Source organism: Hyla sarda, chromosome 6, assembly GCF_029499605.1.
Source record: "Hyla sarda isolate aHylSar1 chromosome 6, aHylSar1.hap1, whole genome shotgun sequence".
Taxonomy (NCBI): domain Eukaryota; kingdom Metazoa; phylum Chordata; class Amphibia; order Anura; family Hylidae; genus Hyla; species Hyla sarda.
This window is the reverse complement of record NC_079194.1, coordinates 49535453-49563131: the sequence shown is the minus strand read 5'-3', so window position 1 is coordinate 49563131 and position 27679 is coordinate 49535453. Positions and strand designations below refer to the sequence as shown.

The 27679-nt window shown below is 45.0% G+C and overlaps 2 protein-coding genes across 4 annotated transcripts in view; both read left to right on the top strand.

The window, feature by feature from the left end:
• COLGALT2 (collagen beta(1-O)galactosyltransferase 2) overlaps window positions 1–3155 on the top strand; it is a 126519-nt gene extending 123364 nt beyond the window's left edge. For all 3 annotated transcript variants that reach the window (XM_056523655.1, XM_056523654.1, XM_056523653.1), the window contains exon 12: window positions 2177–3155. In XM_056523655.1, the coding sequence (XP_056379630.1) occupies window positions 2177–2450 (274 nt within the window). In that variant the 3' untranslated portion in view covers window positions 2451–3155. The remainder of the gene's footprint in view (window positions 1–2176) is intronic.
• A 331-nt stretch (window positions 3156–3486) lies between these two features.
• Window positions 3487–27679, top strand: part of APOBEC4 (apolipoprotein B mRNA editing enzyme catalytic polypeptide like 4) — a 38377-nt gene continuing 14184 nt past the window's right edge. The window contains exon 1 of the mRNA XM_056523649.1: window positions 3487–6320. The gene's annotated coding sequence lies outside the window, so the exon portion shown is untranslated. The remainder of the gene's footprint in view (window positions 6321–27679) is intronic.

Sequence of the window (27679 nt, the reverse complement as noted above, 5' to 3'; positions counted from 1 at the left end):
TGTGAATAGTAAGTGCAGGGAGCTTGTGATCGGTGAGTGTGGGAGCTGGGGAACAATAAGTGCTGAGAGCTTGGATACAGTGAGTGCGGGAAGCCTGGAAACTGAGTTGGGGGTGCTTTTGAACAGTGAGTGCGGGAAGCTTGTGAACAGTGAGTGCGGGGAGCTTGTGAACAGTGAGTGCGGGAAGCTTGTGAACAGTGAGTGCGGGGAGCTTGTGAACAGTGAGTGCGGGGAGCTTGTGAACAGCGAGTAGGGGGAGCTTGTGAACAGCGAGTACGGGGAGCTTGTGAACAGTGAGTGCGGGGAGCTTGTGAACAGCGAGTACGGGGAGCTTGTGAACAGTGAGTACGGGGAGCTTGTGAACAGTGAGTGCGGGGAGCTTGTGAACAGTGAGTGCGGGGAGCTTGTGAACAGTGAGTTCGGGGAGCTTGTGAACAGTGAGTGCGGGGAGCTTGTGAACAGTGAGTGCGGGGAGCTTGTGAACAGTGAGTGCGGAGAGCTTGTGAACAGTGAGTGCGGGGAGCTTGTGAACAGTGAGTGCGGGGAGCTTGTGAACAGTGAGTGCGGGGAGCATGTGAACAATGAGTGCGGGGAGCTTGTGAACAGTGAGTGCGGGGAGCTTGTGATCAGTGAGTGTGGGAGCTGGGGAACAATAAGTGCTGAGAGCTTCGATACAGTGAGTGCGGGGAGCCTGGAAACTGAGTTGGGGGAGCTTGTGAACAGTGAGTGTGGGGAGCTTGTGAACAGTGAGTGCAGGGAGCTTGTGAACAGTGAGTGCAGGGAGCTTGTGAACAGTGAGTGCGGGAAGCTTGTGAACAGTGAGTGCGGGAAGCTTGTGAACAGTGAGTGCAGGGAGCTTGTGAACAGTGAGTGCGGGGAGCTTGTGAACAGTGAGTGCGGGGAGCTTGTGAACAGTGAGTGCGGGGAGCTTGTGAATAGTAAGTGCGGGGAGCTTGTGAAAAGTAAGTGCGGGGAGCTTGATAACAGTGAGTGCGGGGAGCTTGATAACAGTGAGTGCGGGGAGCTTGTGAACAGTGAGTGCGGGGAGCTTGTGAACAGTGAGTGCGGGGAGCTTGTGAACAGTGAGTGCGGGAGCTTGTGAACAGTGAGTGCGGGAGCTTGATAACAGTGAGTGCGGGGAGCTTGTGAACAGTGAGTGCGGGGAGCTTGATAACAGTGTGTGCGGGGAGCTTGATAACAGTGAGTACGGGAGCTTGTAAACAGTGAGTGCGGGAGCTTGTGAACAGTGAGTGCGGGGAGCTTGTGAACAGTGAGTGCGGGGAGCTTGTGAACAGTGAGTGCGGGGAGCTTGTGAACAGTGAGTGTGGGAGCTTGTGAACAGTGAGTGCGGAGAGCTTGTGAACAGTGAGCACGGGGAGCTTGTGAACAGTGAGTGCGGAGAGCTTGTGAACAGTGAGTGCGGGAAGCTTGTGAACAGTGGGTGCGGGAAGATTGTGAACAGTGAGTGCGGAGAGCTTGTGAACAGTGAGTGCGGGGAGCTTGTGAACAGCGAGCATGGGGAGCTTGTGAACAGTGAGTGCGGGGAGCTTGTGAACAGTGAGTGCGGGGAGCTTGTGAACAGTGAGTGCGGGGAGCTTGTGAACAGTGAGTGCGGGGAGCTTGTGAATAGTAAGTGTGGGGAGCTTGTGAACAGTGAGTGCGGGGAGCTTGTGAACAGTGAGTGCGGGGAGCTTGTGAACAGTGAGTGTGGGAGCTTGTGAACAGTGAGTGCGGAGAGCTTGTGAACAGTGAGTGCGGAGAGCTTGTGAACAGTGAGTGCGGGAAGCTTGTGAACAGTGGGTGCGGGAAGATTGTGAACAGTGAGTGCGGAGAGCTTGTGAACAGTGAGTGCGGGGAGCTTGTGAACAGCGAGTACGGTGAGCTTGTGAACAGTGAGTGCGGGGAGCTTGTGAACAGTGAGTGCGGGGAGCTTGTGAACAGTGAGTGCGGGGAGCTTGTGAACAGTGAGTGCGGGGAGCTTGTGAATAGTAAGTGCGGGGAGCTTGTGAACAGTGAGTGCAGGGAGCTTGATAACAGTGAGTGCGGGAACTTGGTAACAGAGAGCGCGGTTTTAGGGAGTGTTGAAATGGTTAATCTTTTTACCCTTTATATAAGTTTAATATGCTTTTTATGGTTGCATAATGATATAATTTGACTTCATTTTCTTGTTTTTTAGAGAGAAATATATGGAGTATTATCACCCGCGGGATCTCAAGGCCTTTTCTGCCGAGCCTTTGCTTGTTTACCCAACTCACTACACTGGGCAACCAGGATATTTTAGCGACACCGAAACCTCCACCATATGGGACAATGAAACGGTGGCAACCGATTGGGACAGGCAATATTCCGGAAAAACCAGACAGCAGGGTCAGATACACACGGATGCTCAGAACACAGACGCATTGTCACCTCAGACTACACTTGACACATCATCTCGGGATGAACTATGATCGCTGTAAACTGCGTGTATACCGTCTAGGTTTTTTTGTATAGAGAAAATTTTGTTTACTGTGAATATTTTGAAAAAGCGGATCATTTTATAGGAGTAAACACGTGTAAAGAACATCGGCTATTAAGGGTTGGTAAATTTGTCCCTGGACGATGGAAATAGTCTGGGAATCGTAGAGAGCACACAAGGAAAACTACAGTAAAAAAAAACTTTTTGTCTTGCCTATTTCTGGGGGGGGGGGGGGGGTACTAATTCATATTGAGGAGATCCAGCTGGTGTATGGATCCTTACAAGCAATGCTCATTGGGAAAAATATATGCAAATTAGCTCTCCTCCAGAAGGAATAAGCCTGTCTCTAGAGCAGTGTTTTCCAACCAGTGTGCCTCCAGCTGTTGCAAAACTACAACTCCCAGCATTCCCGGACAGCCAAAGGCTGTCCGGGCATGCTGGGCGTTGTAGTTTTGCAACAGCTGGAGGCACACTGGTTGGAAGACACTGCTCTAGAGCCACCTGTATGTCACTGCCCTGTAAGTCAATGTCTGATCCATAAAGAAGCCTTGAAACATGACTAGGAATATTAAGCAAACCAGTTGTATGATTTAGCTATTATCCTTAGTTATAGTTTAAAGGGGTACTCCAGTGGAAAACTTTTTTATTTTATTTTTTTCTATCAACTGGTGCCAGAAAGTTAAACAGATTTGTAAATTACTTCTATTAAAAAATCTTAATCCTTCCAGTACTTATTAGCTGCTGAATACTACAGAGGAAATTCTTTTCTTTTTGGAACACAGAGCTCTCTGCTGACATCTATGTCCATTTTAGGAACTGTCCAGAGCAGCATATGTTTGCTATGTGGATTTTCTCCTACTCTGGACAGTTGTTAAAATGGACAGAGATGTCAGCAGAGAGCACTGTGCTCTTGATATCAGCAGAGAGCACTGTGTTCCAAAAAGAAAATAATTCCCTATGTAGTATTCAGCAGCTAATAAGTACTGGAAGGATTAAGATTTTTTAATAGAAGTAACTTACAAATCTGTTTAACTTTCTGGCACCAGTTGATAAAAAAAAAAAAGGTTTCCACCGGAGAACCCCTTTAAGGCTCTCTCATTTGTCAAACATTGACTAACAGGGTAGCTACCTATAGGTGGCAGTAGAGAGACAATTTTCTTCCTTGCGGAGGAGTGCTAAATTCTATAGCTTCCTTAGGCTATGTTTACACAGCAGAAAATTTGCAGAATGTTCGCCTGGAAAACACGGACGGAGTTTCCCGCGGCAGGTGTTTCCGCCGCAGAAATTCCGCCGTGTGCACGTTGCGGCAGAATCCCACTGAAGTCAATAGGACTCTGCTGCAGATGAATTTCTGCAGAAATTCCACCATGTGAACATAGCCTTATTGGTATATTAAAGGGGTATTTCAGCTCTTAAAAAAAATTTGTGTTTTTTCTGGGATTTTGTAAATGTAGAAGAAAAAACTCTACTTACCTACCCATGCTCCCCCGCTGGTCAAGACAGGACATTGCAGTGGTCATTGATTGGCTGAGTGGGCAAGTCCTGCAGGATGAAAAGATGCGGTTGGGGGGGTTTACCGGAAGATGGAAAAACCACTGCTGCTGGGTAGGTTTTTTTCCCCCATATTTTGCAAGGACCCAGAAGCATAGATTATTTTTTAAAGAGTTGGAATACCCCTTTAAAGTAGAGGAGTACTGTAGTGGAATATAACATAAAGGGGTATTCCAGGAAAAACTTTTTTTTTTATATCAACTATATTAAACAGATTTGGAAATTACTTCTATTAAAAAATCTTAATCCTTCCAATAATTATCAGCTGCTGAAGTTGAGTTGCAGTTTTGCAACAGCTGGAGGCACACTGGTTGGAAAACACTGCTCTAGAGCCAACTGTATGTAGCTGCCCTGTAAGTCAATGTCTGATCCATAAAGAAGCCTTGAAACATGACTAGGAATATTAAGCAAACCAGTTGTATGGTTTAGCTACATGTTCTTTTCTGTCTGGCAACAGTGCTCTCTGCTGACATCTCTGCTTGTCTCGGGAACTGCACAAAGTAGCAGAGGTTTACTACGGGGATTTGCTTCTACCCTGGACAGTTCCCGAGATGGGTGTCATCAGAGACCACTTAGAAGGAAAAGAACAACTCAACTTCAGCAGCTCATAAGTACTGAAAGGATTAAGATTTTTTAATAGAAGTAATTTACAAATCTGTTTAACTTTCTGGAGCCAGTTGATATATGAAAAAAAAGTTTTTCCCTGGATAACCCCTTTAAACCCTATCTGAAGAATAGGGAATAAGTTATAGATCGCGATCTCCTGTATGGGGTCCCGGCAGTCCGCAAGAAGGGGGCGTTCCATCCCCCTCATGACGCGGTGGCTGACACCCCCTCCATATATCCCATAGAGATACATGTAGGGGGTGCGTCTGCTGTGGCTTCCTGTGGAGGTCGGCACGGCACTTCCTGCGGACTTCCCCGGCCCCGTACAGAAGATCGCGGGGAGTCCCAGCTGTTGGACCCCCTGCAATCTATAACTTTAACCTCTTTAAAGGGGTTATATAGGGAATAAATTCACTACAGTACTCCTTGAAGTGAACATCTCAGGTATGTTGCATTTACATGCTATTCAGTGTCTATGCATTGATTGTATCTGCCACAATTGCGTCTATACATTGAGTGCCATATAAATAATAAAAAAATGGGAGATCCTAATGGATTTTAGGCGCAACCAATTTATCGGTAAGAAAATCATAGGATGTAAATAGTTTGGTGCTAGTCACTCAACAGTTAATATGGAGGCTGAATTACAACAGAAACTCTGGCCTGGAAAAGTGGAAAAAAAAGCCTGTACTATACGCTATGAGACCCCGCCTGAACAGACCCCAATGGAAACTTTTATAGAATTTTTATTTTTTTTGTATTTCTGTATATTACAGCATATTCTATGTTCTGTGTGGTAAATTCCGCACATTTTGATACTAAGGAACATGTTTGTGATGAAATTCTATTTTTGACTTTGATACTCAGAATCGTATCTGCAAATATTCTATCGAGGTATTTAAGTGGGGCGTGTTTTACATTTGCATTCAGGAGATTTTTATTATTTTTTTTTTTTTTTTTTGTTACTGAAATGGTGATGTTGAGTATTGCTGTAAAAAAATTGAAATATTTCTTAAAATAAAACCCATGGACAAACTCGATAAAACTTGTGGAGTTCAGTGCTCAGAAGAATAACATGAAAGCTTTTTACAGTTTGTTACATGGTGTACTGTACGCCCAAACTGCAGGGGGCCTTCATTCCTGTTAAGTCGACGTTGTGAACTATGCCGTTTTACTCTGTTGCTTTTTTAAGGGGTCCTCCATGCTGTTGAACTTATCAGACACTTCTCTATCCATCTGATCACAGGGGATCCCAGCGGTCGGCCCTCCTGTACGGGGCCCTGTCTATTTACCCTTCCTCGGCGCGATCTGGCCCCCACTTTCCGGGAGGGACATCGCAGCGGACGTTGGTTGGCTATACAGGCCGTCAATTGCTTTTGTGCAGGAATGTGGGGGTCGGAGTGGGCCAAGGACAGGTAAGTACTCGGGCCCCTCATGATCAGACTTTTATCCCCTATCCTGTAAATAGAGAGATAAGTGTCTGATAAGTTCAGTTACCTGGAGTACCCCTTTTATACAAATTTTGTGGTATCCTGTTGGTTTGAAAAGTTCTGTAGCTGTCATAAACTTACTTGTCCTTGCTCTCTTACCGTGTCTGGTCCTTACAGGGTGCAACTGGGAGCGTCCGGGGTCTCTATGGTGACAGGCTCTGCAAAGAACAGAACAGTACGTCATACTGCTGCCTGCCTTGCCGACCACTCAGGAGGTGAAGGCGCATCTTGTTCTGATTTTGTACTGCACTTCTCTATAGGTTATGACTGTACATCTTGTCCCTGAATTACCCTGTATCTACTGATTTTGCTGCTTCCTTGCCCATGTGTTGCTGACCTGACCTGTGTGATGCCCGTGAACTTAGTGAGTGTTGGGACTGTCGGCGTGTTAGTGGCCGCCCTTAGGGCTTATCCTCCAAGTAGTTAAGGACAGCGGTGTGGGCCGAGTCCGGGTCGGCACTGTTTCCTACCTGTCCAAATTTTTCCATGCTATTAATAAACAGGTATGCAGGCGCAAAACTGTAAGGGACAGCTTGGCAGCCGAGTTAAAAGAGTACACCGGCGAAAAACATCTTATCCCCTATCCAAAGGATAGGGGATAAGATGTCTGATTGCGGGGGTCCCACCACTGGGGATCCCCACAATCTCCGACGTGGCACCCCAGTCATCCGTGCACGGAGCGAACTCTGCTCCGTGCTGGATGACTGGCGACTACAGCCGCCACGCCCCCCTCCATTCATGTCTATGGGAGGAGGCGTGACTAGCCGTCACTACGTACTAGCTGCCACGCCCCCTCCCATAGACATGAATGGAGGGGGCGTGGTGTGACGTCATGAACACGGAAGCTTCAAGATTTGACTAGGGGATAAGATGTTTACCGCCGGAGTGGCCCCTTTAAGACACTCCAGAATGAATTAGCCTGTCTCTAGAGCAGTGTTTCCCAACCAGTGTTCCTCCGGCTGTTGCGAAACTACACCTCCCAGCATGCCCGGACAGCCTTTGGCTGTCCGGGCATGCTGGGAGTTGTAGTTTTGCAACAGCCGAAGACACACTGGTTGGGAAACACTGCTCTAGAGCCACCTGTATGTGGCTGCCCTGTAAGTCAATGTCTGATCCATAAAGAAGCCTTGAAACATGACTAGGAATACTGTAAGGGACAGCTTGGCACATTTAAGTCACATTTTTGGATGTATAAAGAATAAAGTATTTCTTTCATGGCATTGTATAGTATATAACATAACATTATGATCAGTGGGGGTCTGACTCCATATCTGTCCCGAAAACAAAGGGACTGCTGTGTTGTAATTTCCTGTACAGCGGGTGGCCGGGAGCATCACTGTACTTGGGAAAACACGGAGGGATTCATTACTCAATTCTAAGGACGGAGGGGGGTCTTCACGGTTGGATCCTAATGATTTATAAAATGGCTGCTTAGATGTTCATTATTAGAAGAGCATAACATCAGCACTGGAGAAAAACTACAGTATCTGTGATTTGGTGTGTATATTTTTTTATAGCTTTTTATGTTTTTCTTATAGGTTGTTAGATATTTATTAGGTCTAGACATTAATTTCTTCCAAAACTTGCTGCTTTTATTACGTTATTCTAAAGAGGACCTGTTATAGAAATTGAGTTGTTATATCACTTTGCTGTCCATAGTGTATTTTTTTTTTTTTTGCTTTAAAAAGAGTAGCTCCCACCATCCTTTTTTTTCTGTCCCTGCCTATTAAAGCCCATCTATCCCTTACCCCCTCCCTGCCTTTACATTTTTTTTTTTTACTATCCTAGAAATGCCTTTTTGTCTGCCTGGTAGTGTGCTCACTTACCAGGTAGACTTCCCCAGCAGACGCAATGTCACTGATGCCTGCTGGGGCCGACTTCCGCCCTTAGATCATCTATACACCCTTATTTTATCTATACTGGCCATGATTGTTTTCCTAAACAGTGTACCTCCAGCTGTTTCACCACTACAACTCCCAGCTTGCCCTGACATCTATTGGCTGTCAGGGCATGCTAGGAGTTGTAGTGGTGAAACAACTGGAGGCATGCTGTGTTTAAAACAATCTATCTTAGTTACGCCGCAGCACAACCTCCCCTCGTCCTGAGGCAGCAGCACCGCAGCACTGAGATTCAGTGCGCGCTAGCGCATGTACATGCCGGGAGGCGGGGGCCGGGGAGCCAATGCACACAGCCCCGGCGTTCACAGCGCTCGCTCCTGTCTGTCTGATTGACAGGCAGGGAGCGAGCGCAGACTGATTGAATTCGGACCGATGCCCGGCCGGGATCGGTATGAATTCAGCTGTGAAGTCACAGCAGGCTGCAACCGGCCACTAGGAGAGAGACCCCTAGTGGCCAGATTTCAAAAGCAAAATACAATATTTTAACCACCCAAAAAAATAATTGAAGAATATTAGAAATATGTTGTAGTACATAACAACTACAACATATAAAAAAAAGTTCATGACAGTGCCCATTTAAGGGTTTTACTGTTTGGTTGACTGTTTTTACTGTTCAATTATCAGTCAGATAGTCAGAAGATTTATTGCAAAATTGGATGATCCGAAATGCATTGGCCTTGTCTGTTGTATTCTATTATATTGTATTATATTATTTTGAAAATAAGAGCTCCTGTTTTATTACATCATTGGAGCTGGACATTACTTCCTTGGTTATTGCAAAACAGGGTTTGAATACTCAAGGGTTGCAAGTAGAAGTGTCCTAACCACACTGCCCGGAACACGATTCATGCCCTATCATCCCGACATTCATACTCCATCTTGCAATAATGTTTCCACCCATCTTACAATTCAGTGAAAAGTACAGAGTCAACCTAAGTCCTCGTTCACACAACTGGATTTCCAAGCGGAATCCGGCAGAAAAATTCAGCTTGGAAATTCCATTGCAACATCTACCACGAAATTTCTGATTCCTGCCGCCGAAGAAATAAAGGACATGTCAGGTTTTTTTAATCCACTGGGAAATGCATATGGAGAATTTTGGCACATTGCCGAGCAGTCCTAGTGCCGGCATATTCTGCCGTCGCTTGCTGTCTGTTGAATGTATTCCATTACTAGTTGATCTATACAGTATCTATAAAGCACTGGATTGTGAAGATATTCTCTCCTAATACAGCATGGACTGAGTAATGATTTGTTTCTGTACACCTCTACATACAACATAGAGCTGAGCTGTAACACAGCCATGTGCACGAGGCTTTACAATGAGGTCCCTGCAGTTATTTGAATGTTAAAGGGGTACTCTGGTGACAAACTTTTTTTTATTTATTTTTTTAAATCAACTGGTGCCAGAAAGTTAAACAGATTTGTAAATTACTTCTATTAAAAAATCTTAATCCTTCCAGTACTTATTAACTGCTGAATACTACAGAGGAAATTATTTTCTTTTTGAAACACAGTGCTCTCTGCTGACATCTCTGTCCATTTTAGGAACTGTCCAGAACAGCATATGTTTCTTATGGGGATTTCCTTTTACTTTGGACAGTTCCTAAAATGGACAGAGATGTCAGCAGAGAGCACTGTGCTCATGATGTCAGCAGACAGCTCTGTGTTTCAAACGGAAAATAATTTCCACTGTAGTATTCAGCAGCTAATAAGTACAGGAATGATTAAGATTTTTTTAATAGAAGTAATTTACAAATCTGTTTAACTTTCTGGCACCAGTTGATTTAAAAAAAAAAAAAAAAAGGTTTTCATCGGAGTACCCCTTTAAATGATATAACCCCTTAACAACAGCCGTATATTGCTTTCATGATGGCATTCTAGCAGTTTTATGGTGACGCTTCAGAAGAAGCCTTGCAGCACTAAGCATTTGCATATTCCTAATGGTCAGGTTGTTGGCAGCAGCCTTAGTCATCAGGGTAATAAAGATGGTATTTGATCATTTTACGTCTAAAATGCTGTGGTCAGTAGCGGCTGTGGCATATTAGGTGTTTGACAGTTCCAAGTGGCTCCTGCTTAAATGCTTTTGCACATGAAGCTGGGCAGAGGATATATATATACCATACTGTCCAATCTGCAGGTATCATGATATAGAGCAGTAGGAGCTGAGCAGATTATATATACAATACAGAACAATCTGCAGGTATGTTATAGAGCAGAAGGAGCTGAGCAGATGATATATACAATACAGTACAGTCTGCAGGTATCATGTTATAGAGCAGGAGGAGCTGAGCAGATGATATATACAATACAGTACAGTCTGCAGGTATCATGTTATAGAGCAGCAGGAGCTGAGCAGATGATATATACAATACAGTACAATCTGCAGGTATCATGTTATAGAGCAGGAGGAGCTGAGCAGATGATATATACAATACAGTACAGTCTGCATGTATCATGTTATAGAGCAGCAGGAGCTGAGCAGATGATATATACAATACAGTTCAATCTGTAGGTATTATGTTATATAGCAGGAGGAGATGATTTATACAATACAGTATAATCTGCAGGTATGTTATAGAGCAGGAGGAGCTGAGCAGGTGATATATACAATACAGTACAGTCTGCAGGTATCAGGTTATAGAGCAGCAGGAGCTGAGTAGATGATACATACAATACAGTACAATCTGCAGATATCATGTTATAGAGCAGGAGGCGCTGAGCAGATGATGTATATATACAATACAGGACAATATGCGGGTATCATGTTATACAGCAGGAGGAGAGGATTTATATAATACAGTACAATCTGTAGGTATCATGTTATAGAGCAGGAGGAGCTGAGATGATATTTACAATAGACTACAATCTACAGGTATCATGTTATAGAGCAGTTGGAGCTGAGCAGATGATAAATACAATAAAGTACAATATGCAGGTATCATGTTATAGAGCAGGAGGAGCTTAGCAGATGATATATACAGTACAATACAACCTGTAGGTATCATGTTATAGAGCAGGAGGAGCTGAGGAGATGATATATACAATATAGTACAATATGCAGGTATCATGTTATAGAGCAGGAGGAGCTGAGCAGATTATATATACAATACAGTACAATCTGCAGGTATGTTATAGAGCAGGAGGAGCTGAGGAGATGATATATACAATACAGTACAATCTGCAGGTATCATGTTATAGAGCAGGAGGAGCTGAGCAGATGATATATACAATACATTACAATCTGCAGGGATCATGTTATAGAGCAGGAGGAGCTGAGCAGATGATATATACAGTACAATCTGCAAGTATCATGTTATAACGCAGGAGGATCTGAGCAGATTATTTATACAATACAGTACAATCTGCAGGTATCAGAGCAGGAGGAGCTGAGCAGATGATATATACAATACTGTACAATCTGCAGGTATCATGTTATAGAGCAGGAGGGGATGAGCAGATGATATATACAATACAGTACAATCTGTAGGTATCATGTTACAGAGCAGGAGGAACTGAGCACATAATATATACAATACAGTACAATCTGCAGGTATCATGTTATAGAGCAGGAGGAGCTGAGCACATAATATATACAATACAGTACAATCTGCAGGTATCATGTTATAGAGCAGGAGGAGCTGAGCAGATGATATATACAATACAGTACAATCTCCAGGTATCATGTTATAGAGCAGGAGGAGCTGAGCAGATGATATATACAATACAGTACAATCTCCAGGTATTATGTTATAGAGCAGGAGGTGCTGAGCAGATGATATATACAATACTGTACAATATGCAGGTATCATGTTATAGAGCAGGAGGAGCTTAGCAGATGATATATACAGTACAATACAACCTGTAGGTATCATGTTATAGAGCAGGAGGAGCTGAGGAGATGATATATACAATATAGTACAATATGCAGGTATCATGTTATAGAGCAGGAGGAGCTGAGCAGATTATATATACAATACAGTACAATCTGCAGGTATGTTATAGAGCAGGAGGAGCTGAGGAGATGATATATACAATACAGTACAATCTGCAGGTATCATGTTATAGAGCAGGAGGAGCTGAGCAGATGATATATACAATACATTACAATCTGCAGGGATCATGTTATAGAGCAGGAGGAGCTGAGCAGATGATATATACAATACAGTACAATCTGCAGGTATCATGTTATAACGCAGGAGGATCTGAGCAGATTATTTATACAATACAGTACAATCTGCAAGTATCATGTTATAACGCAGGAGGATCTGAGCAGATTATTTATACAATACAGTACAATCTGCAGGTATCAGAGCAGGAGGAGCTGAGCAGATGATATATACAATACTGTACAATCTACAGGTATCATGTTATAGAGCAGTTGGAGCTGAGCAGATGATATATACAATAAAGTACAATATGCAGGTATCATGTTATAGAGCAGGAGGAGCTTAGCAGATGATATATACAGTACAATACAACCTGTAGGTATCATGTTATAGAGCAGGAGGAGCTGAGCAGATGATATATACAATACAGTACAATCTCCAGGTATTATGTTATAGAGCAGGAGGTGCTGAGCAGATGATATATACAATACTGTACAATATGCAGGTATCATGTTATAGAGCAGGAGGAGCTTAGCAGATGATATATACAGTACAATACAACCTGTAGGTATCATGTTATAGAGCAGGAGGAGCTGAGGAGATGATATATACAATATAGTACAATATGCAGGTATCATGTTATAGAGCAGGAGGAGCTGAGCAGATTATTTATACAATACAGTACAATCTGCAGGTATCAGAGCAGGAGGAGCTGAGCAGATGATATATACAAATACTGTACAATCTGCAGGTATCATGTTATAGAGCAGGAGGGGATGAGCAGATGATATATACAATACAGTACAATCTGCAGGTATCATGTTATAGAGCAGGAGGAGCTGAGCACATAATATATACAATACAGTACAATCTGCAGGTATCATGTTATAGAGCAGGAGGAGCTGAGCAGATGATATATACAAGTACAATCTGCAGGTATCATGATATAGAGCAGTAGGAGCTGAGCAGATTATATATACAATACAGAACAATCTGCAGGTATGTTATAGAGCAGAAGGAGCTGAGCAGATGATATATACAATACAGTACAGTCTGCAGGTATCATGTTATAGAGCAGGAGGAGCTGAGCAGATGATATATACAATACAGTACAGTCTGCAGGTATCATGTTATAGAGCAGCAGGAGCTGAGCAGATGATATATACAATACAGTACAATCTGCAGGTATCATGTTATAGAGCAGGAGGAGCTGAGCAGATGATATATACAATACAGTACAGTCTGCATGTATCATGTTATAGAGCAGCAGGAGCTGAGCAGATGATATATACAATACAGTTCAATCTGTAGGTATTATGTTATATAGCAGGAGGAGATGATTTATACAATACAGTATAATCTGCAGGTATGTTATAGAGCAGGAGGAGCTGAGCAGGTGATATATACAATACAGTACAGTCTGCAGGTATCAGGTTATAGAGCAGCAGGAGCTGAGTAGATGATACATACAATACAGTACAATCTGCAGATATCATGTTATAGAGCAGGAGGCGCTGAGCAGATGATGTATATATACAATACAGGACAATATGCGGGGTATCATGTTATACAGCAGGAGGAGAGGATTTATATAATACAGTACAATCTGTAGGTATCATGTTATAGAGCAGGAGGGAGCTGAGATGATATTTACAATAGACTACAATCTACAGGTATCATGTTATAGAGCAGTTGGAGCTGAGCAGATGATAAATACAATAAAGTACAATATGCAGGTATCATGTTATAGAGCAGGAGGAGCTTAGCAGATGATATATACAGTACAATACAACCTGTAGGTATCATGTTATAGAGCAGGAGGAGCTGAGGAGATGATATATACAATATAGTACAAAATGCAGGTATCATGTTATAGAGCAGGAGGAGCTGAGCAGATTATATATACAATACAGTACAATCTGCAGGTATGTTATAGAGCAGGAGGAGCTGAGGAGATGATATATACAATACAGTACAATCTGCAGGTATCATGTTATAGAGCAGGAGGAGCTGAGCAGATGATATATACAATACATTACAATCTGCAGGGATCATGTTATAGAGCAGGAGGAGCTGAGCAGATGATATATACAGTACAATCTGCAAGTATCATGTTATAACGCAGGAGGATCTGAGCAGATTATTTATACAATACAGTACAATCTGCAGGTATCAGAGCAGGAGGAGCTGAGCAGATGATATATACAATACTGTACAATCTGCAGGTATCATGTTATAGAGCAGGAGGGGATGAGCAGATGATATATACAATACAGTACAATCTGTAGGTATCATGTTACAGAGCAGGAGGAGCTGAGCACATAATATATACAATACAGTACAATCTGCAGGTATCATGTTATAGAGCAGGAGGAGCTGAGCACATAATATATACAATACAGTACAATCTGCAGGTATCATGTTATAGAGCAGGAGGAGCTGAGCAGATGATATATACAATACAGTACAATCTCCAGGTATCATGTTATAGAGCAGGAGGAGCTGAGCAGATGATATATACAATACAGTACAATCTCCAGGTATTATGTTATAGAGCAGGAGGTGCTGAGCAGATGATATATACAATACTGTACAATATGCAGGTATCATGTTATAGAGCAGGAGGAGCTTAGCAGATGATATATACAGTCCAATACAACCTGTAGGTATCATGTTATAGAGCAGGAGGAGCTGAGGAGATGATATATACAATATAGTACAATATGCAGGTATCATGTTATAGAGCAGGAGGAGCTGAGCAGATTATATATACAATACAGTACAATCTGCAGGTATGTTATAGAGCAGGAGGAGCTGAGGAGATGATATATACAATACAGTACAATCTGCAGGTATCATGTTATAGAGCAGGAGGAGCTGAGCAGATGATATATACAATACATTACAATCTGCAGGGATCATGTTATAGAGCAGGAGGAGCTGAGCAGATGATATATACAATACAGTACAATCTGCAGGTATCATGTTATAACGCAGGAGGATCTGAGCAGATTATTTATACAATACAGTACAATCTGCAAGTATCATGTTATAACGCAGGAGGATCTGAGCAGATTATTTATACAATACAGTACAATCTGCAGGTATCAGAGCAGGAGGAGCTGAGCAGATGATATATACAATACTGTACAATCTACAGGTATCATGTTATAGAGCAGTTGGAGCTGAGCAGATGATATATACAATAAAGTACAATATGCAGGTATCATGTTATAGAGCAGGAGGAGCTTAGCAGATGATATATACAGTACAATACAACCTGTAGGTATCATGTTATAGAGCAGGAGGAGCTGAGCAGATGATATATACAATACAGTACAATCTCCAGGTATTATGTTATAGAGCAGGAGGTGCTGAGCAGATGATATATACAATACTGTACAATATGCAGGTATCATGTTATAGAGCAGGAGGAGCTTAGCAGATGATATATACAGTACAATACAACCTGTAGGTATCATGTTATAGAGCAGGAGGAGCTGAGGAGATGATATATACAATATAGTACAATATGCAGGTATCATGTTATAGAGCAGGAGGAGCTGAGCAGATGATATATACAATACAGTACAATCTGCAGGTATGTTATAGAGCAGGAGGAGCTGAGGAGATGATATATACAATACAGTACAATCTGCAGGTATCATGTTATAGAGCAGGAGGAGCTGAGCAGATGATATATACAATACATTACAATCTGCAGGGATCATGTTATAGAGCAGGAGGAGCTGAGCAGATGATATATACAGTACAATCTGCAAGTATCATGTTATAACGCAGGAGGATCTGAGCAGATTATTTATACAATACAGTACAATCTGCAGGTATCAGAGCAGGAGGAGCTGAGCAGATGATATATACAATACAGTACAATCTGCAGGTATCATGTTATAGAGCAGGAGGGGATGAGCAGATGATACATACAATACAGTACAATCTGTAGGTATCATGTTATAGAGCAGGAGGAGCTGAGCACATAATATATACAATACAGTACAATCTGCAGGTATCATGTTATAGAGCAGGAGAAGCTGAGCACATAATATATACAATACAGTACAATCTGCAGGTATCATGTTATAGAGCAGGAGGAGCTGAGCAGATGATATATACAATACAGTACAATCTCCAGGTATCATGTTATAGAGCAGGAGGAGCTGAGCAGATGATATATACAATACAGTACAATCTGCAGGCATCATGTTATAGAGCAGGAGGAGCTGAGCAGATAATGGGCCTCATTTACTAAGAGTGTCGTAATTTTACTAGTGGGAAATGTTGTTTCAGACTTGCAGGATTCCACCATATTTACTATGTGGATCACAGATTTACAAGTCAGGAAAGTTTTCTGACCAGCTTTTTCTAGGTGAAAATTTCTAGCCATTTATTCACAGGATTTTCTGTGAATAGGTTGGATTGTGAAACCACGCACCCTTTTGAGCAGATGATATATACAATACAGTACAATCTGCAGGCAATTAATTTTCTTGTCAATTCCTCAGTTTGAGCATACCCTTAAATGGGTACTCTCATTAAAACTATTTTTTGCTATTGCACTTGGGGTAAATAAAAAAATCTTTCTAATGTACTTTGTTTAAAAAAAAATTAAGTTTTCTACTTTTTTTTGTGTTTAACCTCTTCAGGACACAGGGCGTATGGATACGCCCTGCATTCCGAGTCCTTAAGGACCGAGGGCGTATCCATACGCCCGTGGGAAATCCGGTCCCCACCACTAGCCGGTTGGGGACCGGAGCCGGATGCCTGCTGAAATCATTCAGCAGGCGCCCTGGCACATCGCCCAGGGGGGTCCTGAGACCCCCCCATGTCGGCGATTGGAGAAAATCGCATGTCAATTCAGACATGCGATTTTCTCCAATTCTGGGCTGATCGTGTCTCTGGTGACCCGATCACCCGGAAAATAGGGCTGATCGGAGTTGTCAGCAACAGCCCCGATCAGCCTAAAGGATTGGAGTGAGATCGCAAAGCTGCGATCTACTCCTATCCCCTGCCATTACTCAGAACGGAGTTCTGACCAATGGCAGCGCAGGACAGGGGGTTCACTTTCAACCCCCCATTCTGCCCGCCCCTGGATGTCGAGGGGCTCTGGGAAGAAGATGGAGGCCGTATCTGCAGGAGAAGATGCCTGGGGACCTGGGATCTTCGCTGGAGCCTGCAGGATCCTGATCAGGTAGGGAATCGACAGTGGGGGGGGGGGGGGGGGGGATTGAAAGTGAAAGTAAATTGATCTTTACTGTGGCAACCACTAGGGGGGCCAAACTGCAACTTCCAGCATGCCCAGAGAGCCAAAGGCTGTCTGGGCATGCTGGGAGTTGTAGTTTTGCAACATCTGGAGGGTCACAGTTTGGAGACTGTTTGGAGACTGTTGGACAGTGGTGCCCAAACAGTAGCCCTCCAGATGTTGCCAAACTACAACTCTCAGCATGCCTCGACTGCCCAGGCATGCTGGGAGTTGTAGTTCTGTAACATCTGTCCCTTCAGATTTAGCAATTTTCATGACATTTTTGAAAATTGCTGCTCTACTTTGAAGCTCTCTAATTTTTTCAAAAAGCAAAAGTATGTCCATTTTATGATGCCAACATAAAGTGGACATATTGTATTTGTGAAGAAAAATAAAATTTATTGTGAATATCCATTTTCCTTACAATTAGAGAGCTTCAAAGTTAGAAAAATGGAAAATTTTCAAAATTTTCATGAAATTTTGGGATTTTTCACCAAAAAAGGATGCAAGTAATGCCGAAAATTTACCACCAAAATAAAGTAGAATATGTCACGATAAAACAGTCTCAGAATATTCGGTAAAAGCGTTTTCGCGTTATTAATTTGTAAAGTGACGGTGGTCATAATTGCAAGGGCTCAGTCCTTAAGGTGAAAAAGGGGTTAAAAAAGCTGCCACTAGGTGTCTCCCTACTTTTCCAGAGCATATTTCCCCCCATCTTTTGCACAGACTTTGGTCTCCTGCTGTCCTGGCAGAAGTCAGAAACCAGGAAATGCAGTCCGGTGTGCAGCCTTAGACAATCACAGCTCATTTCACACTGAAACTCTTTTATTATAAAAATATAAAACTTTACAGAAATACAAACATTATTATAAATATAAATACAAACTTTCCGTTTCTAAAGCAAAACACAAAAATAAGCATGACTAGCAATAACTATAACACAAAACCACCTCAGAACCAAAATCCTGCCTAACCAGCCAGCCCATCTATAATAACTCATGACACTACACACGCAACTTAAACTAGCTTTAATTCACACCAACACTCCTTTTATGCCAAAATGGAAAAAAAAAATTCCTTTTTTTTAATATTATAAATAACAGAAATATAGCTTACCTCGCTATAACAAAAAATTCAACTTGACAATTGTTATTTACAAAAAATTTATTATTTTTTGTATTAATTTTTTATTTTTATTATTATTATTATTATTATTATTATTTTTTATATACATAAATATAAACCACCCTACCCATAAACACACCATAAACACACAACTTACCTAGCTACACACCAACACACATATTATACTAAACTATACTACATTTTTTTTCCCCTAGCATAATTAACAGAAGTAAAGCTTACTTCGCTATAACAGAAATAATTTGAATTTATTTATACTTTTTTTTTTAATTTCTCTTTTTTTTTCAATAAATATATATAAACCACACTACCCACAAACACACTACACACCAATACACATATACTAAACTATATTACAATTATTATTATTATAATTTTTTTTTTTATCCTTTCTCCTAGCATAAATAACAGATATATAGCTTACTTCGCTATAACAGAAATAAATCTTGACTTGGACAGATGTTATTTACAATTTTTTTTCCCATGCCCCCCCCCCCTCCATTTTCCCTTCTCTCCATAACAATAAAGCCCAAGTTCGGTGCCTGTAAACCCTTTATCAACCTTCACGTTCTAAACAAAACAAAAAGCTATGGTGTCCATGCATTAGCCCACCACCAGGATTGGAGGATGGCAATCCTGATATGAATTTGAACTCTCTCCCTAACTCTACCCTATCTCTCACTCTATCGCTATTTCTTCATTAAACTAACCCTACACTTACCCTAACCCTGTCCCTATATCACTGCCCCTAATCAAAATAAAGGTACTTGGCCCAAAAGGCCTAATACCTAGGGCACATCAAAAGAAAACCCTCTCCATAGGAGAGAAGCCCTACTGGTACCAAGACTGCCATACTCCAAAGACCTGATCTTCCCAAGGTCACCGGTGATATTCCTACAGACCTCCACCTCGGTGAGGATTTTCTGTTGGGTCGACACTAAACACCGTGCGTTCCACGTGTAGTACCTAACCACTAAACTAACTAAGAATAAAGTGCCCCGGTCTCGGCCACCCAGAGTCCTGAATGCCCCATAAGCCCACTCTGGATAGGTAAGGCCGGCAAGTTGACTCCAGCCAATGGAAGCACCCACCCTGTTGTAAACCCCTATATTAAAGGGACAATGAAGCAGGAAGTGGTCCATGCTTTCCAGCGTGTCCCCGCACTCTTCTCGGGGACATCCCCGGTCATCAGAGTTCCTACACTTCAAATTGTCCTTTACATATAGCTTCCCCTGAAAGCAGCGCCAGGCCAAGTCCCAAAACTTTTGGGGGATCCTTTTCATGTTCAAAAGATACAATCCCACCCTCAGATCCCGACCTGGGCAGTCCCTGAGCGCCAGAGGCTTCTGGAAGTGGGTCAACAGAACCCGTTTGTCAAGGAACTGCCTTGACTGGGTATTGATCTCCCAAACTCCCAGACCCCACCGACGTATCGCCTTCAGAGTCGGGGTAGCGTAAGCCGGAAGATATCCATGGGGCGTACAGAGGTCCTTCACTCGCCCTCCTCTCTCCCATTCCTGGAAGAAAGGCCGAAACCAGTCCCTGAAGGAGATAACCCATGGAGGAGCCCTCTCTTTCCAGAGGTTTGCGATGTTAGCTTTCAAGAAGGTGTTCGTAAAGAACACCACGGGGTTTACCATAGATAAACCCCCTAGTCTCCTCGTGCGGTACGTAACCTCCCTCTTGACTAGGTTCATCCTGTTTCCCTATAACATCTGGAAAAACAGGCTATAGATCCTAGTGTAGTAAGCCTCTGGTAAGATACATACACTGCCCAGATAGATAAACAAGGGGAGCAGGTACCATTTGATCAGGTGTACCCTTTCCCTGAGGGTCATAGACCAACCCTTCCACTGGTTCACCCTCTGAGTGGCATCCTGGAGCTTACCATCCCATTTTTTGGTGGGATAATCATCCTGGCCAAATGTGATGCCTAAGACTTTTGCTGATTCTTGGGGCCCTGGAAGGGTGTCCGGGAGATCAAACGTGGGATCCCCCCCTCCCAGCCAGAGACTCTCACACTTATCCCGATTGATCTTGGACCCGGATGCCTCCGAGTAGCGGTCCACCTCCGACATCACCACATCGACCTCCTCCCTCGAGGAGACGAAAATAGTGATATCGTCAGCGTACGCCACCACTCTCTGGGTGACAGCCGGCTCCGCCAGACTCATCCCAACTCCCGCCAATGGTCCGCGACTCAACCTCCTAAGGAAGGGATCGATCGCGAACACATATAAGAGCGGGCTCAAAGGACAACCTTGACGGACTCCGGACCCCACCTCAAAAGAGTGGCCAGACCAACCGTTCACCAGAGGGAAACTCTCTGCCCCTGCATACAAGATCTTAAGCCAATTAACAAAAGTACTTGGTAAGCCATATCTCAGGAGGACGGACCAGAGGTACTCATGGTACACCCGATCAAATGCTTTGGCCTGATCCAAGGACAGCAAGTACCCCTTCCAAGGACTTGCACTACTCCGCTCCACTGCCTCCCTGACACTAAGGACAGCACTTAAGGTGCTTCGGCCTGGAACAGTGCAGTGCTGGGCCTCCAAAAGGAGCCGGGGTGCAAACTTCACCAACCGATTAAACAGTATCTTAGCCAGAAGCTTCCTGTCCGCATTGAGAAGAGCTATGGGCCTCCAATCCTCAATACGGCTAGGATCTTTACCCTTTGAGAGAAGAATCAGGGCTGACCTCCTCATTGACTTCGGCAGAGTGCCCGAGGAGAGACACTCATTGAATACCTCAGTCAAGAGGGGAGCTAAAGACTCCTTAAAGGTCCTGTACCACTCAGATGTTAAGCCATCCGGCCCTGGCGACTTCTTAGGGGTGAGCCCCTCGATCGCCAGTCTCACTTCCTCTTCCCTGATCTCTTCTGCCAAAACGCCAAGAGAGGGGTCTGCCCCTGGCTCAGGAATGGCTTCAGCCAGGAAACCCGACATCACATCCCGATCCAGATCCTTCCTTCCCAAGAGGTGCAAGTAAAAGGATCTGACAACCTCCAAGATCCCTGATCTGGACTGATTCAGAGATCCTGTACTATCAATCAGTCCTGAAATGACTTTACTACTCACTGACATCTTGCAGTTTCTGTAAGGGTCGGGCGAGCGGTACCTCCCGTAATTCCTCTCAAAAACCAAAGATGCGTGCCTATCATACTGACACCTCTTCAGCAAGGATTTCACTCTGGAGATATCCTCTCGGCTACCTCCAGTCGAGACGAGAAGCTCGAGTTTCCTCCTTAGACCCTGATACAAGCGATACCTGTTCAGGGACCTGAGGCTCGAGAGCTGGCGGAAGAACCCCGTAACCCGCTTCTTGAATATCTCCCACCACTCCAGCTTATTACTACATAGATCCAGTAAAGGTACCTGACTCTGAAGAAAATCCTGAAAGGACTGTCTTACCTCTGCTTCCTCCAGGAGGGACGAATTCAGCTTCCAATAACCTTTATCCATCCGGGGGGTCTCTGAAACATTCAAGGAAAACAAAATCATACAGTGATCAGAGAACTCCACCTCAACCACGGACACTGTGGAAGAGGCGGTTTCCTCCTTCAAATAAAACCTGTCTAACCTAGACCTGCAGCTACCTCGATGAAAGGTGAAACCCGTGTGGCCTGAGGGGTCCCCTCCAAAAATCACTTGCTGACTCGTAAAAAGAAAGTGCTTAATCTTCATACAGAGAGCCTTATGGCCCCACCTGGTTTGTGGGGCATAGATGTTAATAAGCCGGAGCTCCTGTCCCTTCATGAAGACATCTAAGATCAGACACCTCCCCATTTCTAACTCAATAACCTGTCTGCATTCAACCGGAGCAGTAAAAAGGACCGCCACCCCACTATATGGCTCAGCCGCAAGAGACCAGTGGGAGGGACCGCGCCTCCACTCTCTTCTGGTTTTAACCAGAGAGGCTAGATCTGACAACCTGGTCTCTTGTAAAAGGAAAATGTCGGCTTCAACATGGCCGAGAAAATCAAAGGCTGCGAATCTAGCCATATCCGACTTAATACTGGCACAGTTAATAGATGCCAGCATCAATGGGGAGAGTGCCGCCATTCTGAGTGATTGAGTTAGATGGCCTACTATCCCTTACACCTTCTTCCTCTCCTTTCCCCCACCCCCATCTGAGTCAGAGGAAGACCCCTTACTCCTTTTAAGGCTCTGGGATAAATCCATCCCAGGATCTTTACCTTTGGAATCCAGAGTTGCCTTCCCCCCTGAGGAAACCACCTCAGGGGTAGAAGGCTCGGCGCCCCCTGGAGGCTGCACCACATCCTGCCCCTCTTCCTCCCCCTCAAGAGGAGGAGACGAGGTAGTATCCCCGAGGGCCTCATACCGATTCGAGAGGACGATCAGAGGGTCGGAGACTGGGATGTTCCTTTTCAGGTCTGGGGCTGTAACAGAAGTGGAGGACAGAACCTCCTTACTTTTTCCCTTTTTCCTCCTCCTCTTCTTTTTACGGTCACCATTTAGTTTCTGCCCTCCCTCCTCCTTCTCATTTACTGTTTTGTATTGGGAAGAACTGGAGGAGAGGGCAATTTTACCCTCCTCTTTGCAAATTCTCCCGACCTCCTCATCCAACTCAGTCTCACCCAAAACCTCAGATTTCTGACCAACCGAGCCCGTGCCTGCAGAGGGACCCAGAGCTACCCCTGGCACCTGGGAATTCTCCTGGATTCTCTCCAACCTGCGCTTCTCCTCTCGCCTCAAGGAGTCTTGTGCTTCTCCCTCACTGGTTTTGGTGCCCCTTCTCCATGGCTGGTCCCCCCCCCCCCCCCACTGAGGCAACCGACAGGCTCTCCCAGCAGGAGCGGTCACAGCATAGGAAAAGGAGTGCGGCTGAAAGGGTGACCTAAGTCACCACACAAGTTACACCTAATCTGCCCACAGGTGGCTGCCAGGTGACCCACCCCACAGCAGAGGGCGCATATCTGCTGAGTGCAGTTTGCACTGAAATGGTTTGGGTCACCACACCTGGGACACAGCTTCGGCTGCCCTTGGTAGAAGACCTGAATCCTGCCGCGTCCAAGGAAGGTGGCTGAAGGGATGTGGGTGACTGTGTTCCCTGAATGCCTGAGACGGGCGGAAAACGTCCAGGCCCCAGACCAGATCCCGTGTTCGTCAAAATTCTTTCGGGGGACGTCCATCACCTCCCCATACCTGCCCAGCCAGGTCATGATATCGTAGCATGAAAGTGACTCATTACGGGTTAATACGGTCAACTTCTTCAGCATGCTTTGGCGGGATACTACTTTTACAGCAAAATCCCGCCATCCGGGCTCGTTCTTCATCAGCTCATAATTAGACCAGAAAAGATCAAGTCCCTCTGGCCTAACAAAGCTGACATCAAACTCAGAGGAGCCGAACAGGTGGATCAGGGCAAAGATGTCCCTAGCCCTGAAACCCATCTGGAGAAGAAGCTCCACCACCTTGCCCCTTGGGGGGCATGTATCTTTGCCAGTCCACACCAGACGGGCCACATTCCTGCGGCCTGCCTCCTGCCCGGGTGTATGGAGGGAACATACGATCTCCCCATCTTTTTCTCGGAACGCTCCAAGACCATGTCCCTCCACCCAAAAAGACAGGTCCACCTCCTTTCCCTCTACCTGGAGCGTCCTCTCTCCTCTCCTAAGCGCCTCCAGGAGGCGCCGATGCAAGTGACCATTTCCGGATTCCAAAGGTAAAGAACTCACTGAACTTTCCGAACCCCCAGCCGCCACACTTGCATAACTCCTGGCGACTGGGGGGGCAGCCGGACCAGACCCCGACACACCAGAGCCACCAGCACTTACACCACAATCATTCCTCCCATCCATAACACTCCTCCTATTCATACCACTACCACTCCTCTCATCCACAGCACTTCCACTCTTCCCACACCACTACCACTCCACTCATCCACAGCCCTGACACTCCTTCCATTCACAGGACTACCACTCCTCCCATCCACAGCACTAGCACTCCTCTCATCAACAGCACTACCACTCCTCTCATCCACAGCACTACCACTCCCCCCATCTACAGCACTAGCACTCCTCCCATCAACAGCTCTACCACTCCTCTCCTCCACAGCACTACCACTCCTCCCATTCACATCACTAGCACTCCTCCCATTCAAAGCACTACCCTCATTCACAGCACTACCACTCCTCCCATTCACTGTACTACCACATCTCTCAACCACAGCACTACCACTCTCATCATTCACACAGGTATTACTAAACCCTTTTAGTGTAGCAGCTCTTTCACACTTACTTTTGACTGAGCTGGCCGGGATATATTGTAAGGTTGCTGGCTTGAGACAGAGTGCTGGTGCCGATGTCACTAACTCTGCCTCTGACCTCACATCTCTGCCACTGATGTCACCATCTCTGTTTCCCGACGTCACTTCCGTGAGCAGGGCCGCCCCTCCTCCTACACCATGTGACTTGCAGGAAATCCCCTTCCCCACAGGGGAAGTTTCCATTATGTCTGCACTTGCACTGAACGATGCCTGGACACTCCCCCCCCCCCCCCTCACAGGGGAGTGCCCTGCAGCACCAGCAATGCCCAGGGGACCACCCCCCCCACTTTAGACCTGTCCTGCCCTTCCCTACCGACAGGACAGGAGGGCTTCTCAGCATCTCCCTCCGCCATCTTGGATTTCACACTGTACCCCCCGTGCTGGCCCGCTCCACCTCAGAAGCGGGGTCTTGCAGAGTGGGGGGCCCAGCAGCCTGAACCGACTTCTCAGCCAGCCCAGACTGCTGGAAAGGACAAAAAACAAACTGGGTAACTTCTCCCACTTTCCTTTTTTTTGCTCTTCTGCCCTTTCTTCCTCCCTCCTTCCCAGATCCTTACCAAAGGAAAAGTTCTGGAAGTGAGTGGGGGATTCCTGCAGGATGATGGCCCGGAGCATCCCGCCATCACTGTCCTCCTCGCTCTCATCGGATGTCACAGGTAAGGCCACCATTTGGGCAGCAGCAAGGGGGTCAGGAGTGACACAGGCAGCTGGGGTCCCACTGTCCAACACCATACTCTCCACCCTCACCTCAGCCTCGGCCTCTCCGACTACCTTCGACTACTCCTCCACTTCCTCCTCACCGCCACTACTCTCCCCATCATCCACCACCTCCTTACCTGGGGATTTCATGGCGGTGAATCTGTCCACATTTTGCAGTTTTTCTTTTAACAGTCCACTGCCTTCCAAAAGGACCTTCCTCCTCTCTTCCAATGCCTCAATCTCTGCTTTGCGGGCTTTTATTCTCACCCTCAGCTCGGGTCGTTTCTTCTTGGGACCCCTGTCAGCCATGTTCTGGGCCAGGCGCAAATCCTCCCTGGCAGCCCTTAGCTCTTTCCCACAGCGGTCATACTCTGTAAACCAAGTCGTCATCCTGGAGCAGTAGATTTTCATAGACTCTTTCGGGTCTCTGTTGCCCCACATCTCGACCGTCTGCAGGCTTTTCTTGGCCTTCTTGCCTCTAGTGGCCTTTCCACTACTCCCCGTTGCCTGGGGAGCAGGGCCCACATTACTGCGATCTCTGCTAGATTTTCTTCCACAGGCCGGAAGACTGGCTGTAGATGGCTTCTCTCCACTCCCCGCCAGCCTGGAACGGGAAGTAGAGGCCCGGGACTCCCGGGGCTCCATGCAGGAAGGCCCTACTCAGGAGCCTGCCACACTCCTGGGAAAGGCGGATGTAAAACGCGGCCTCTGTACTCTGGAAGTCCTGGAGAGCTATAAAAAGGGACACACCTGACAGCTGCACACACTGAACTGCTCTGGGCTGTGTGTAGCAGAGTGAGGGAGGAAGTTCTCCCCTGTATGGCTTCAGATGATGTCACACCTGCTGGGGATCACCCCTTCCCAGTCTGTGAGTCAGACTGAGACTGTGCAGAAACTACAGAGCAATATAAAGGTAGAAAAGTAAAAAATAATAAAAATAAAGGCAGGGGGTGGTTTATCATGATGGGGCAGTGAACTGGGAGGATTATAAATTTTAACAAGATCATGAGAGGTACTCTTTAAAGGGGTATTCCAGGCAAAAACTTTTTTTTGATATATCAACTGGCTCCGGAAAGTTAAACAGATTTGTAAATTACTTCTTAATCCTTCCAATAGTTATTAGCTTCTGAAGTTGAGTTGCTGTTTTCTGTCTAACTGCTTTCTGATGACTCACGTCCCGGGAGCTGTCCAGCTCCTATGGGGATATTCTCCCATCATGCAAGGGATATTCTCCCATCATGCACAGCTCCCGTGACGTGACATCATAATTGAGCAGTTAGACAGAAAACTTCAGAAGCCAATAACTATTGGAAGGATTAAGATTTTTTAATAGAAGTAATTTACAAATCTGTTTAACTTTCCGGAGCCAGTTGATATATAAAAAAAAGTTTTTGCCTGGAATACCCCTTTAAGGTTTTAACTTAATGCCTGTAAAACTACAACTCCCAGCATGCTGGTTGTTGTTCTTTTGCAGCAGCTGGAGACACACTGGTTGGGAAACATTGCACTAGATGTATAGACTACACAACCCTGACATTAAAGGTCTGGCTGATCTGTCTTGTTTTGCTTAAGTGAACAGGTACAAATAGTCGTGTTTGCGTTCTGTATGTGAGTGAATGGGCAGGAATGTTGTAGTGACAAACTAATAATTCAGACACGCCCCGCCTCGTACACAATACAACACCAGCAACTAACAGCTTAGCAACCACTTTGTATGGTTCAGCAACTCATCGCATTCATTGCCTGAAGTGAGGGCTCATGTCTCGAGACCTTTAATTACGGAGCACGGTAAGAAGATGACTATATATAGTGTAGTCGCCGATATTCCTTCTGATAGGCTGGGACCAGTCTATAACACAATTGTTCTGCATTTGTCTTCATAATTAGCACTTATTTATTACAGATCCGTATCAATTCTTTACATTTAAAGTGTACCTGTGTGTTTCTGTGAGGAGTCCAAATACAGGAAGTGAGGTTGGACAAGCAGGACTCTGTACACTGAGGACAAGCGGGGCTCTGTACACAGAGGACAAGCAGGGCTCTGTACACCGAGGACAAGCAGGGCTCTGTACACCGAGGACAAGCAGGGCTCTGTACACCGAGGACAAGCAGGGCTCTGTACACCGAGGACAAGCAGGACTCTGTACACTGAGGACAAGCAGGGCTCTGTACAC